The sequence below is a fragment of the Gymnogyps californianus genome, chromosome 9 (assembly GCF_018139145.2).
Source record: "Gymnogyps californianus isolate 813 chromosome 9, ASM1813914v2, whole genome shotgun sequence".
Classification (NCBI taxonomy): Eukaryota; Metazoa; Chordata; class Aves; order Accipitriformes; family Cathartidae; genus Gymnogyps; species Gymnogyps californianus.
Window position 1 is genome coordinate 3,134,982 of NC_059479.1, and position 14,400 is coordinate 3,149,381.

At 36.3% G+C, this 14,400-nt stretch overlaps 1 protein-coding gene across 1 annotated transcript in view; it reads left to right on the forward strand.

Moving 5' to 3' along the window:
• Positions 1 to 14,400, forward strand: part of LOC127019517 (connector enhancer of kinase suppressor of ras 2-like) — a 211,649-nt gene that overhangs the window by 100,441 nt on the left and 96,808 nt on the right. Inside the window, exons 5-6 of the mRNA XM_050901586.1 lie at positions 7,143 to 7,184; positions 11,807 to 11,926. Coding sequence (XP_050757543.1) covers positions 7,143 to 7,184; positions 11,807 to 11,926 — 162 coding nt within the window. The remainder of the gene's footprint in view (positions 1 to 7,142; positions 7,185 to 11,806; positions 11,927 to 14,400) is intronic.

The following is a 14,400-nucleotide window of genomic DNA, read 5'->3' on the forward strand; positions in this document are numbered from 1 at the left end:
ATTAACATGAAATTTTCATAACATTAAACAAACCAAATATGGAACAAATAAGGGTAATAGTATTATCATCACTGACATTCATTAATTAAATGTGATATAGTACAGTCCACAGGTACATAAAATTAATTTATCTGGTCTGTAGTGCTACATAATATACAAATAATAGTCTCTGACAGTGTCTGCCCCTGAAGTAAGACAAGAGGTGATACACAGGTACAGAAAGACTGAGTGGAAATTAGTTTTACAAATATTTACAGTGAGCTTTTCCTCTTGTGAGTGGATAAAAATATTAATGAGACAAAACAGTGTTATTGGAATACGTGGAGAGGTTAGAGAACAGGCAGGGCTGTCTTGGAATGAAGCAAAAGAGAAAGATGAAAGTATTGTAGGAGGGAAAGCAGGAAGAAAGCTTAGCTAAAGCTGTAGTTTTGTAAGCACGGGAGACTGGCCCTGCCTCCAATAGACAGGGCCCCAGTGCCTGCCTCTGTCCTATGCTGGCACAGCGTTCCATGTAACCTCACAGCAGACCGATCGTAGAACCCATTTAATTGAAAAGGCTTCCTGGCGTAGCAGCGTTTTGCAAACTCTTCCCCCCCCCCGCCTTCAATTTCATTTTAGTTCTTGGAAAAAAAGAACTAAGGCTGATAGATATCAGTCTTTGTATTGTACACTATTATCCTTAATTTATAATATTCTGCTTTATTCCTTTTAGAAATTTTGTCCTTTATGCATTTTTGCAGTGCAAAACAAAGATCCTTTTACTCTTTTCTTGGTTTAAAAATTCCTATGTAGGCATTTAATTATTTATATATCTTTATTAAGCTTTCTCTGACGAAGTGGTTATAGCACCAGGCTATTTTTGATTTACAGACTAAGCAAAATGAACTTTTCTGCAGTATAAAAAATTCGGATTCTGATTCCACCCTTCAGCTGATATTGCACTTTGTGAGTTTGATTTTTTTTTTTCCCTGTGGTCTAGGTGAAAATAATATAATTTTGAATTGCTGTCTCCATTTCTGTCGTTCATTTCACTGCTTTTGGCGGATGAAATTCAGTTCTCCTCTGCCAGCAACAGTTTGGTTCTTTTTTTTTTTCAATTCTTCAGCTCCACTCCCAAAGCTGTCCTCCTTTTGACAACTTAAAAACAATCTATTTTTTAGCATAAACTCCAAGACATTCCAAGATGAAAAATGTTTAGTTAGTTCTTCAGGTCAGTTACAAATCAAGTTTTGTCTTTTCCTTAGCTTATTGTCAGACCTGGGTTGTTTGATAGTCATCTATTAAGATCTTTTTACAGTATATTAAACTTAGCACCAGAAAGAGTAGATAAAGCAAAATCATTCATAGGGAGACAGTTTTGCTGTTACTAAATATGAGGAAAATTGATCTTAATGTATGAAAGCAGAAATGTCTCACCTAAACCAGAATTGCAGTCTTAACTGTAGGCTAAAACATGAATTGAAAGGCATAACTAATGGAAACCTACATCTCAGATCCTTTCAGATATTCCTTGTTTTATGAATGTTATAAATTTTAGATATTTAATTTAGTCAGCGTGAAAGTAGCAGTCAAGGCTATGCATTTGGCACATTAGGTGAGGAATGTCTTCAACCTGAAGATTTATTTTATGCAAAATTAACATGCTTTGTGTGCATAACTTACAGCTGCCACTCAAGGTGAACTTCCTTCTAAATAGGGCACATTACTATGTAATCTTAATTTAATATAGACACTGCTTATGAATCTTCTTGCTAGGATGTACTGTGTGTATCTGAGTGACACACTCTGAGATCTAATAAGGGAGTAGATTTTTTTTTTTTAGCTTTTAGGTCATATGCTTTCTCTGCGTGAGTGTGAAGATGAGTTCTTCATTCAAAATTTAAACCAAACAGATGAACTGCAATGTTGGGTATTATTATTTACATACCATGTAAATGCTACGATGAATAAGCAGTCACTTGTTTATCTGTAAATAGCATCTTCTCATACTGGTTATAAGAATATTGATCTTTATTCTCTACTTTTAGAGTTTTATACCTGTCCATTTATGCTTGGGAATGTACTTTATTCTACTCAGTTTTCTTATCCTTCATGATCTCACCTTCACTAAAATAAGTAGGGAAACTATAAAAGAATAGCATTATGCAGAAAGCTGCAGAAACATGCTGATTTTGAGGTGCAATGTCCCATCAAAATGTGTTGATGATAATGTGCAAAAAAAGCGTGTTAGATCAGAGTATTGCAAATGTCTGAGCTCTCTGTTGACTTCATTTTGAAGTATAGCTCTAGCTTCATGGTAGACTGGCTCTCATTTTTGCTCTGAAAAGGAATCCTCACCAGACTAACTTAACTGAATTTGAATTTGGTCGTGCTATAGTGCCAAGGCTACCCTGGGGGAAAGATAACAGGAATAACTGGGGAAGAATGGGTTTGGAATTTTGTTCATACAGTGTAGCCATTGGTTAATTTTTCATTGCGTAGAAAGAGTTCACTACTTCTGGAAGAAGTTGGTTTTCTGATTATTTTTTTCCTGATTATGTCCAAGATGTTTAAACCTGTGATAAATGCTTTTGATACATGCATTAAACTTCATGAACAAACATTCTCTAAACAAAAACTTTGTCTGTGTCTTACCAAAGAATGTTAGCACAACTCAGGCTAATTTTTTTTCCAACAAAAGCCAAACAAAATTTTGCTTGTTCTCCCATTTATTAATGTTTAATTAACCTCACTGAGATAAATTCAGAGACCATATCACAGATTTTTACCCTATGTTTAGTCAAATATTTTGTGTTTAGGGTGAAGCATAGGTTTTTTTAAAGCTATCATCTAGTTCGTACTGCAATTGATAGAAATTGTTGTTTCTTAGTAGTTTCCTGTACTTGGTCTAACTTTTACATTAGCCCTCCTCTGAGCAGGTGGTCGGACTAGATAACCTCCAGAGTTCCCTTCCACCTGAATTATTCTGTGATTCAGCAACTGCATTGAAAACGTGGGTGTTATTTTCAGTTTGAACTTTGCAGACTTCAGCTTTCAGCCCCTCAATCTTATTTTGCTTGCATTTGCTAAAGAACATCTTGTTATCAAACATCTGTTCACTGTTTTCTAAATATAGATTATGATCAAGTCTTTACCTTAATTAAACCAAGTAAAATAAGTTACTTTAGTGTATTTACCATTGTATATTTGCCTAATTTCAGAGCACTCTTGTTCTTTTTAATGTGTGAATTCCAGAAGTGTTTGATTTTATGTATGCAAGCCATATATTTTTAAATATCATTTTGTCATATCCACCATTCAAAGACTGCAGTAGATCTTTACCGCAGTGTTATATTGGGAAATGGCATTCAACTGGCAAACATCACAAAGTTTTAAGTTCTCTTCCAAGCTGCTCCTTTATAGGGTCTCTGTTTCTTTTCAGTAGTTGGCTTAACTCATGCTGTTTTATTGTACTAAGTTAATGAACTAAATATTTTACATGTATTAGTATTTTTATGCGTTAGTTAACTGTCCTCAAGACTTGTCATAAAACATGCTTTATGGTATCTGCAAATTTCAGTAGTGCTTGCATTTTTTTCTTTCGGAATTAGAAACTAAAATTGTGAATATAGTGTGGGTGAGCACAAGTCCTACTGACCTTTTCTCTTTATGAATATTCAAAAGAATGCTGTTTTACTTTATCAGAGTTATGAAGGTATACTGTACCTTTGAAAGGTAGGATGTTCTGGATAGTGCAGAAGCTGGCTTGTATGTAATACTGCTGCTGTGACTGTTTTTGTAAATCCTGTATTTTACCATTTTACAGAGGGGAAATAGAATACGGCTACTAATTTTTTTAATAGTTTTTTAAACTCTAAGAAAAACTGTTTTTAACATGTCATCTTGCTTATGGAGGATATAGAAAGAATATCACTAACTATTATTTATTTTCTAAAAAAAATAGATCAAAATTCTATAAACGTTAGTCCTGGAAGTATTTTTTTTTTTTTTTTTTAATGAGATCCCTACTGCATTGCTATATATCAGAGAAAAATAAATCAGAAGAATATTGTGACCTACATATCTTAATATTTTAGTATAATATTGCAAGTGCTTTTAACCTCTCAGTTAAACCAGTCTGATGTATTTTAAAAAAAGTCAATATCTATTTTGGAAGGAATCCCAAAGCCATTAACATTTTTAATGCTAATGTAATCTTGAATGTGCAACATAAGTATAGCTAACATTAATTCTGCTCTACAAAACAGTAAAATTTCAGTTTTACTATACATAAGTCTTCTATTCTTTGACCTGAAGTAATTAAGTTTGTTCAGAATGAAGCTCATATTGTATTTCTAGCACAGAAATTAAAGGAATAATTTAGAAAACAGCATTAGCTTTGAAGTCAAGCTGCAAGCCCTGCTGTGATCATTTTGTTCTCTTGGTACTTGGAGGGTTAAAAGGAGATGGTGGATGTGCTGTTTGAAGTGTGTAAAACTTGTAGGAAAAACTGCCTTGGGCATTGCCAACCAAACTGACTAATTGAATTCTTTTTTTGTGCTGTAGAAAATAACAGTATGAATACAGAAGAAACATCAAAGGCATATTTGACCATGAAATGCTAATATAAATTCTTCTCTGTGTTCCTTGGCACTCACAATCTTCTGATTTTAACTTTCTTATTCTGTAACAATATCCTTTAAACTGTACTCACTTAGAAATTAATTTCTCTACAGAAGTGCCAATCCTCCAAAATAAACGCGATCCTTAGAGTTGAAGGGTGCGACAGTTACCTGCACCCAGGGCTGAGTGGCTTGGACAGGCTCAAGCTGCTCTGCAGCAGCCTCAGACGGGCTGAGGGACAGGGTCCTCAAAGCAGCACCCAAGGCAGAAGGTTCGAGAGCTGGACATGGCCTCAGTGGATGGGACATAGCCGAGGACTTGAGCCGCTGGACAAGAGGAGCAGAGATCTGCCAGTTAGCTGCTGTTTCTTTTGTGAAGAGTACCACAGCCTAAGCTGATCATATAGCTAATCTACTTCCAGAGGAAATGGAGTGAGGATGTTGGAATTATTTCATGGGAAGTTTAAAGCAATTAACTGTTATTGCTCACATATTAAGATCCAGGAAAGAGGAAATCTTGAGAACTATAGGGAATATTAAGTTACTTGAGGGGATCTTTTAGGTATATCAATAAGTTAAATTTTACTTTAAAACTTATTCAAGGGAAAAAAGACAAATAGACAAGACAGTGTTTTTTACTTGTCATATCCTTATCCTTAAAAATATGTCCTGAAATCCTTATCTTGCTTTGTAAAAACCTTTTTTCCAACGTGACATAGCTTTTGGAGAAGTATTCAGCGATTTCCCAACATAATTTTTCTGTTATTAACCATTAATTCACTTAAATGTAAATAATCAGTGCCAGTATGGCATTATAAACAAAATTCCTATGATAAACAAGGCCCCTGGCGAGGCGAGGATCCCACCCTGCCAGGTCCTCAGTATGTTTTGTGGCGGCCTCTTCATTCCCTCCCTCACAGGGCTCTGGGACTCCCACCAGCCACAGGGTCAGGGTGCCAGTCTCTCTGAATGCAGGGAGATGCCGGGATACCTCAGAAATATTTTCTCCTCAGATTTTGTTACAGAAAAGCACCCCTTTGATGACAGGTAGCTGTTGCAGGCCGGTGCTCCCCGTGTAGGGGTGTGGTGGGCTGCCTGCCTCGGGTGAGCGGTGGAAGGTTCTGGAGCTCTGGGCCTGGGGGGAGAGGGAGCCTGGCCGTGGGGGCTGCGGCCCTGGCTGCGGCTGGCCTCAGAGGTGACCAAGTTTTTGGGGAAGCCTATTCTAATCTCACTCTGTCTGGCAAACTTGAGTTTTCTGCATTTTCCTTTTAATGTTATGTTTTAGTAAAATATAGCTTGGGAGCCTGTGTGGTGATTTGGAGTGCTGACTGGCAGGAGAAGCTGCCTCTGACTGGAGGTAGAGCTGCCTCAGTGCAGTTGGGCCCTCTCCTGTAAGAAAGGGTTGAATACTGTCTTGTCATGACTGTCTTGCTTTATAGAGGACTGTACTGAGGAAATCTTCAAAACATTAAAAAGCAGTAGAGGCAGTAGATCTCTTTTAGGAATTTGTATGCTTTGTTTCATGAAGAAAAAGTAATATTCTAGCCACTGTAATATCACTAAATCAAAACGCAAGTTAAGGGAGTAATAACTTTTTAGTTATGGAGTGATAAGATTTATTATTCTTAAAATGATAGCTAAAATAGGAAAATGACTGCTCTAGAAGTTACAAGTCTTCAGCAAATAAAGAGGTTGATCAGGAATATTGTTTTTCAGGCCTACTTTAAATTGGTTAATAGCAATGCTGTGTAATGGAAAGCTGGGACGGAGTTCTTTGAGAGTTCTTAAGGCAGTGAAACCCCCTGGATATCCCTGGACCAGTGCTCAGCATGAGCAAGCCCATGTCCTTTCCCATCCCTTTTTGGTGTGGCTTGTGCCTTCCAAAGTCCAAAGCTAGAGCAGTTACGTGACTTCTCCCAAGAGACAGGACCACTGCTGTTCCTTGTCCCTTGTGGATGGTGTACACAATCAGGGCCTTGAAGCAAAAGATGGAGCAAACCAAACTGACAGTGTGGACACGCTACGTTTAACATCTTTAGCATTGTACGTGTCAAAATATTCTCTGTTTCCTCTTCCTTCCCATGCTTTATAGTAACACAATCTACATAGTGGTAGGTCTGACACAACTGTCTGCACCCCGCACAACTTGTAGAACAGGTAAAAAACATTCTGCCTGATTGAAGGCTAGGCAATGTATCTCTCGCTCTGCACATTATTGAAATTCTGACATGCCAGATTAATTATATTCGATTACTTTTTTCTCACTGTCATGAATCTGTCCCCCCTGCTTTACATTTATATTGTTGCTAGTATTGAGCACGAGTTTTAGGACTGTCAAGGAAAGAATAGATCCCTGAGGTTAACCAGCCACAAGAGAAGTCAAGTTTCCTAAGATTGTAAAGTTATGACAAAACTCAAGAGATCATTTGTCTTTACAGGTACCTCTGTAAAAGATAGTTATCAGCATAAAGCCTTCTTTTATTTCTTAATAGGAAATTTAAAATAATGTGCATTAATTGGTTTTGTTTTATTTTACCACAGGATTGTACAGTGTATGAAACAGAAAATAAAATTCTTCATGTGGTAAGTAATCTAAGTATTCTGCTTTGGTATTCTGTAATCCTACCCCATCCACTTAAATGTTTTTAAAAAAAAATCAAGGCTACTATAGGAAAATAAAGTTCCTTACTATTTGACACAACTTCTAATGAATTATATCAGTTGCTAAAAGTTAAAGTTTTCATAAATACGATCAAATAGTTCGAAAGTTAAAAATTATTTTCAAGACCAGCAAGAGAGATATCAGCTTACATGTTTTGTGACCCTCTGAAACCCACTTAGTAGAAGTTAGTTGTGCCTCCTACCAGCCAGTTTAATGACTATCCAAGTACTCTAGATTTAATACTACAAAATGCCTTTTTTGGCATCAACATAAACAAATGGAGAGACGGTACCCAAACAATATTAATAAAATGTTTTTTTCACCCAAGACATTGTTTCCAGTTTCTCTGAAGATTGGAGGCTTATGGAAGATGGTGTCATTCACTTAAGAACCATTCCCACCAAGCCTTTTTACTCTTTCCTAAATTGGAAGTCTTTCAAATTTAGGGCTTAAGAATCAGCTTTCTTCTGGTATTACCTAACTTATGCCTGTTTATTTTAGCAGGCAAGGTCAGATACTCCCTCTCACTCTCCTCACAGAGTTCCCTGAAGTAATGCTCTCTGTTATACCTACAGTTAATTACAAATACATAATTATTGTTCTTAGATTGTTTTAGACGCTTCACAGTACTCTTATTAGTGTAATACTCCTACTAGGATTACTGGCGTGGAATTCCAGCAATGGATCCATCAGACCTGGTGCATTACTAGCTTCACTGGTTGTCAGACTGAGCACTTTGTGCCTTCAGCACTCAAAAAATCTAATGACAAAGGGGAATTGAAGAATCTTATACAAAGTTATTGATTAGATATTGGCCTTTAAGTTCAAATACTTTCTAGTTTCCTGGTACCTGCACTAAAAATTTGTACTGACGCTGAGATAGAGTTAAAGCCTATGGTGAAAGGGAAATCTCAAAGGATTTACAAGTTCAGATAAGCTTTTGGCAAGCTCTAACCAAGTGCCTAACTCTTTGTTTTATTTTTTTATTTTTTTTTTTTTAAAGCCTTTTACACATACTCTGCTTCCAGCAGGGATTAAAATTTGTCATAAAACATTGATGTGCTGTTAAATTCAGAGAGCATGCAGTTACTTTTAGAAAAAAGCTTACTATTACAAACTTGATTCTGAAAAGAACTTCTAAAAGCACCTGAAATCTTCTGGGATTTGGAGTGTGTACATATATATATATACACACACATACATGTATACACATCTTTTAACCCACAATTCTAACTGCATATGACTTCTAGAAATACATTCCTTTAGCAGGAATATTACTTTTGACTTTTCTACCTGTTCTGAATGGAAGCCTACAAAGATAGAAGAGAGAGAAAGTTTCCATATTTAAGTATTCCATAGGCTCATCAGTGAAAGTGTGGTGAACCTTAAGGAGCCTGGATCCCAAGGCAGTAGAACTCATGTTAGCCTGAGCAAAATCACCTGAAACTACCTGATCCAGAGCATCCAGGCTCTGAGAATCAACCTGCTTATCGTTGTAACTCTGGGTAAAGTGAGAAGAATCATCATCTTTCTCACAGCATCTTAAAAAAAAGTTACTTCAAGGATACTGAATTCAAGAATAAGCTTTGTAAATTGTTCATTTCTTTTATGGTCACCTTATTTCTAAAAATAAAAAATAAAATTAAATTAAAGAAAACAAGAAAAATAATTGTGATGCTCTAAAGTAAAATTTTACATTTGTAAGAGATAGAATCTATAACTCTTAAACACCACGTGGAGTTTTGTTTTATTTCTGAAAGATATTAAGAAAGATATACTTAGAAGTAAAGACAGAATTACAAACTGATGATCCGTGATTGACTTTCTTCATTGGTTACTGGAGAGATTCACTGAGGTGTAGATTTGTTTGGAAGAGCTCCACACCAGGGCAGCATGTGCTTAGATGATGTGATTGCAGGTACACAGTTGCCATTCCCTCCCTAGTCATATGACTAGACTGTGTCTACTCTGCAAGTCACGTACTATGGGAAAAGATAAATTATGAAGGAGTGATCTTCAGGATCACTTAAACTGCATGTCTGAGAGTCAGATTTCTTTTTTTTTTGGCTATCTGTTCAGCAAAATGCAGTTGTCAGGACTGCGTCAGTTCTTTAGACTAATATAGTATACCTATAATAATTAAAAATTACAGCCTGCTAGTTGTTCTTTCTCTCAGCAGTAAATACAGATTATTAACTTATATTCATTGTACCGACCCAGCAGTGGCTGCCATACTAAAAATACTTTTTGTGACGTATAAGTCTGTATGGCTTGTTCAAGACTTAGTGGTTTCCTGGAGATTCTGTTCTTGTCATGGCCCACTGAGAGAAATGTAATCAATGGGTTTAGGTGTTGGACAGCCTGTAAAACTGTATGTAAAGTTCCTCTGCAACAGGTAGTGAACTTCTTGAAGAACCCATTTTTGTTTGAGATTTTTTTAAGTGCAGTAGTATTGCGCCATCTGGAGAGTATGCATTTTGCTTCTCTGTGGTTTCGGAACCAGTACACAAGACTTTGGTCCTTTCTATTTTTTTATGCCAAAAATACTTTAACATATGTTAACGTATCATCTCATGTTGATAGTGCCATATCAAACATTACTTCCTGAACCTGTGCTATTATTCATAAATTCTGCTCAGTTGCTCCCATTTATGCTATCTCAGCCTTTGCATTATTTACAACTGGTGTCAGGCCTCTCTTGTATCTGTTGAACTACTTTTACAGCAAACTGGTATTTTTAATTATTCTAATATAATTTTCTTGAATATTCTCCTCATGCTAAAACCCTACATAGATTTTAGTTAACTCTCTGAATGAGGGGGAGATCTTAAAGATTCATAAGAGTAAATTTGATTGAAAACTTCTTTGTTTATTTCATTCCAAAGTTTATTTACTGAAAAGGTATTTGCATGTGACAACTGTAAAGTTAAAACATTACATCAGAAAGTAGAAAGTCTTGTCTCTGGGATCTAGTCTGCATATAATCTGTACATATGATCTTGAATGTTAAGGCGTAAGAGAGGGCCTCAGTTTGAAATCATAGTAATATTTTGATATGACAGTAATTCAAAAGCTGGATGAAAGCATATACTCACAGACAGGGCCAACCATCAGTTCATATGTAGAACAGCAGTACAGTACATTTTTTTGAGCAAGCCAGTTTCTGTATCTCTGGTGGGACAAGACAGGGCCTAAAGTTTTGTTTAGGGATTCTGGCCCAAAGCTGAAACTGCTAGAAATATTTCTGGTAATGGTGACCTTTAGATGCAGTCATGCATACCAGAATGGGATGCTTTGCATCTTGCAGCTGATACAAAATACAAATGCCACATCCAGTACTCCAGAACTGTACTTGGATTTCCAGATGAGTAACTATACAGTGAATGGAAATATAATCTATAAATTCAGTCAGTTAATTTATTCGTTGTGACATCTTTATTGTTTAACTTATATGTATAGTGTCAAATGAGATATTAGAAATCCTCACGCTTTTGCAAATGCCTGAAATAAAACTTCCCTTAAGGGATTTCACTAGAATTTGCTATAATTAGGGAAAATGAGAGTATAGTCCCCAAAGGAAAATAGATGCATACAGCACAACTTTGACTGGAAGACCATTCTGAAATTCATCTAAATGAATGCTTTCAGATTAGGTTCAAATATTTTTAGGCATAGTCTTTTTGAAGGAACGCTTTAAGCAACACATGCAAACTTGGGAATAAATCTTTGCACATGAAGATTCTCTGAGAGTACAGATCAGCTCCTTTCTGACCTATAGACTTACTGTTTGCCTTTGATGGATAGGTTTAACCTGTCAGTATCACTGTTACTGTCTGTGCAATGGGGTTCCTACTTTGAAGGTGTTTGTGGGGATTGGCATTAAGATTTTGAGATCTTTAGCTGGAAGGTAGGATAACATAAAATTATTGCATAGTTGTAGTGATCTAGAATATCAGTTAAAGGAGGTGTTCAAAGATGCATAAGAATTTTACTTCAGGAAATGGATTAACTAAAGCACTTTTCTGCCAGTGTAATTTTTAACAAAGGAAAAAAAATTCTAAGTTGTATAATTCAGAATTCACCTAATTATCACTGTTGGTAGGGTTGCTCTCATTCTTTGGTAGCCAAAATAGGTTATTAAGTTGGTGTATAAGGCATTTATTTTTACATGTTTCACTCAACTTCCATTGTATTTATAATGATACATTATAATGACAGATAAGATGAAGTTCATCAGGGTTTTTTTTTTAGAAAAAGTGCATATAGTTGGAGTGGAGAAGATAGTTTAGATATACAGATGTTCTCAGTGCACAGTAAAATCTTTTGATCAGAAGAACTGTACATGCATGTACATTTTCTTGACATTTATGGATATTTTCTGTTCCCTTAACCTCTTGTTCTTGACTTTCATATACCTGTAGTTTTTACAATGCTAAGAAGTAAAATTCTCCGTTTATTCTCAGTTAGTTCTCAGAATAAGAACTTCTTCGTTAGTAGTTTCAGTTTAATATCAGGAATTATATTGACTTGTTTTTCTTTGTAGTGTAAAACCTTGTCTGGGATTTGTGACCACATCATTTCGCTCTCATCTGATTCTCTGGTGTCACAGTCAGCACATCTTGAGGTAGTTCATCTCACCAGCATTATGCCCAGTGAGGGTTTGGTAAGTAGCAAAGCACTTTAAAGTTTAACTGTTAGAATACAGAATACAAGCCTCAGTTCTTCAGGGTGATTTTTTTTTTTTAATTCATCAAGAAATCAAAATGTATTTTCATGCAGTGTGCTACTTTTTTGGTAAGCTGAATCAGATTTCTGAAGGTGGTTTAATTAACATTTATCTAAATAAAGGGATTGTAATTTTTTTAAAAAATTAAAACCTGTTTTACCTAGGGCTTCATGTGCAACTGGTAACTATATGAGCAGCTAAAGAAAACTTATAGTCCTTTGATAGCCATATTGCAGTTTTTGGAATGTACCAAAGTAATCCCCAAATACATACATCTACAAATAAAATTAACTAAATATCATTAATGTGCTTTGAAAATGATTAGTGGAAGGTATGTTTCTTGGGCTTGCATAAAAATAGTTATATGCCTCCCTAATGATTCAGTTCAAATAAAACTTTCAGAAGTATCATCCCAGAAACAAAATAAGTCCCTTATATTCGTAAATTATCGTTCACCGAGCAGACTAGTTAGGCACCTTCTGAACATCCCAGCTGCTGTGCATTTGTAATGGGTCACACCATTAAAATTTTCTGCAGACATGATAGTTTCATAATTATTTGGCTACCACTTTTAAATATTATTGTACTGTTACATTTTTTGGACAAGCGATTTTCATAAGTTTTAGGGGTCAGTAAGTAAAGATTTCTGTCTCTCCTCGGTAGTCCCTTACTTTACAATCACTCTGATATTGGTAGGCTATAGGAGGATAGGGATTGTGCTTGGGAACCTAAGATCCTAATAAAAGCTACAGTGTAAGGTAGCACTGCAGGCACTGGCATGTTCTTGCACATTCTCCTCAGGAGACAGGCTGCTTTTCCCAGTATGATCTCTTATACTGTCTTTATCTGCCTTCTCAGGAGTTTTTTTATTTTTATTTGTTTTTTCCCCCTACAAGAGGATGAATCCAGGAATGTTGTTCCTGGGTCGGAGGAGGAAAAAAGGGGGAAGAGGGTAGAGAAATTGGTAGCTATGAGGCTTATCTGCAGAAAATTCCAGAACTGACAAATTAAAATAGATTTGAGTGTCACTATACACGTTGTGGCATGTTTCTTGTTTGTAATTCAGCGTGATTTACAGATTTATTTTAAATTTCTGTTAGCTGAGATGTTTTGTATTATTTCAATATCTTACTCTTTGTTCTGACCTTGAATAGCAATGAATGAACATCATATGCAAATCCTGTCAAAGTTAGAAGAGCAAAATTATTTTGAGGTATGCATAAAACTTGCATTTGAGAATGATGTATTAATTTGAGAATGATGTATTTTAATAACGTGAGGGGGTTTTGTATGACTACATAGGTTTACTTCATTCTTAGACTTATTTAGTCAACAAAGAACATTACAACAGCATAAACCACATTTAATTTTAATTCTGTGGCATCGCAGATGCTTAGCCCAGTATGTAATCTTGAAGACAGATACAATTTCCTTGCTGTGCTGCTACATCCCAATGGCCAAATGTGTTCCCTTTGTGGCCCAGTTTTCCCCCTTGGTCTGATTTCTGGGTTAGTGCAAGGATATCCAGGAAGTACCAGGTCAGTATCATTTACAGCTTGTGTAGTATATATGCTGTAAATCTGTCAGTGCTTTCAACTTGCATTAAGACTGCTACATCCTGCATGCTAGCAGTCTGGATGTCTGTATAGCTTTCCTTTCCATCCAGAAATGTAATGTATTTCTGCTGGTCTATTTAGAGGACTGTTCACTATCAGTGCTGAAGAGAATGTGAATACAGATGGGATGTATTTTCCTCAGAGATGGTGGAGCATAACAAGCAGGTCCTGGCATTGCTAGTTTCCCATTGAGTGATAGCTCTAGATCTAGGACAGCGGTGTAGACTGGTGGAGGACAGAAAGAGTGTAGCCTGCTTCAAAAATGGCGTGTCCTATAGTGAGCTGAAAATTTAATGGTGTGCAACATTAGGCAGGTTTATTTCAGGAGTTCTTGGGTATGAATGGTATACTTTCTAAGCATCTTATCATAAAGTGTCAGAGTACAATTTAAACCTTTAAGGCATGAGTGACCAAGATGAGAGTTGTTGGCTCTATTGTTGTGGCCTGTCATGTGGTCCACACTTTCCTCCGGACCGTCCTCTTTTCTAACAGAACATCAGCCAGACAGGGCCTGTGCGGTAATAATGCTGTAGACTGGACTCTCTCACTGGGTGGAAGAACCATGGTGTAGTTCTCCATCCGCAGTGTACCCATAAGTTTACAGTCAACAAAACTGCAGTAAGTGGGCACTGCTGACACAGGACAGCCGACAAATACTGCAATCAAAAATTCCCTGTCAATTTTTTCTTTTTTTTTTTTTTAGATGAAGTGAAATCACAGTGAATGACTGCATTTTCTGTGCCTAATTGTGAAGGCGCTGTAACATGTTAGGTTGGAAGGTTCCTTATAATCAAT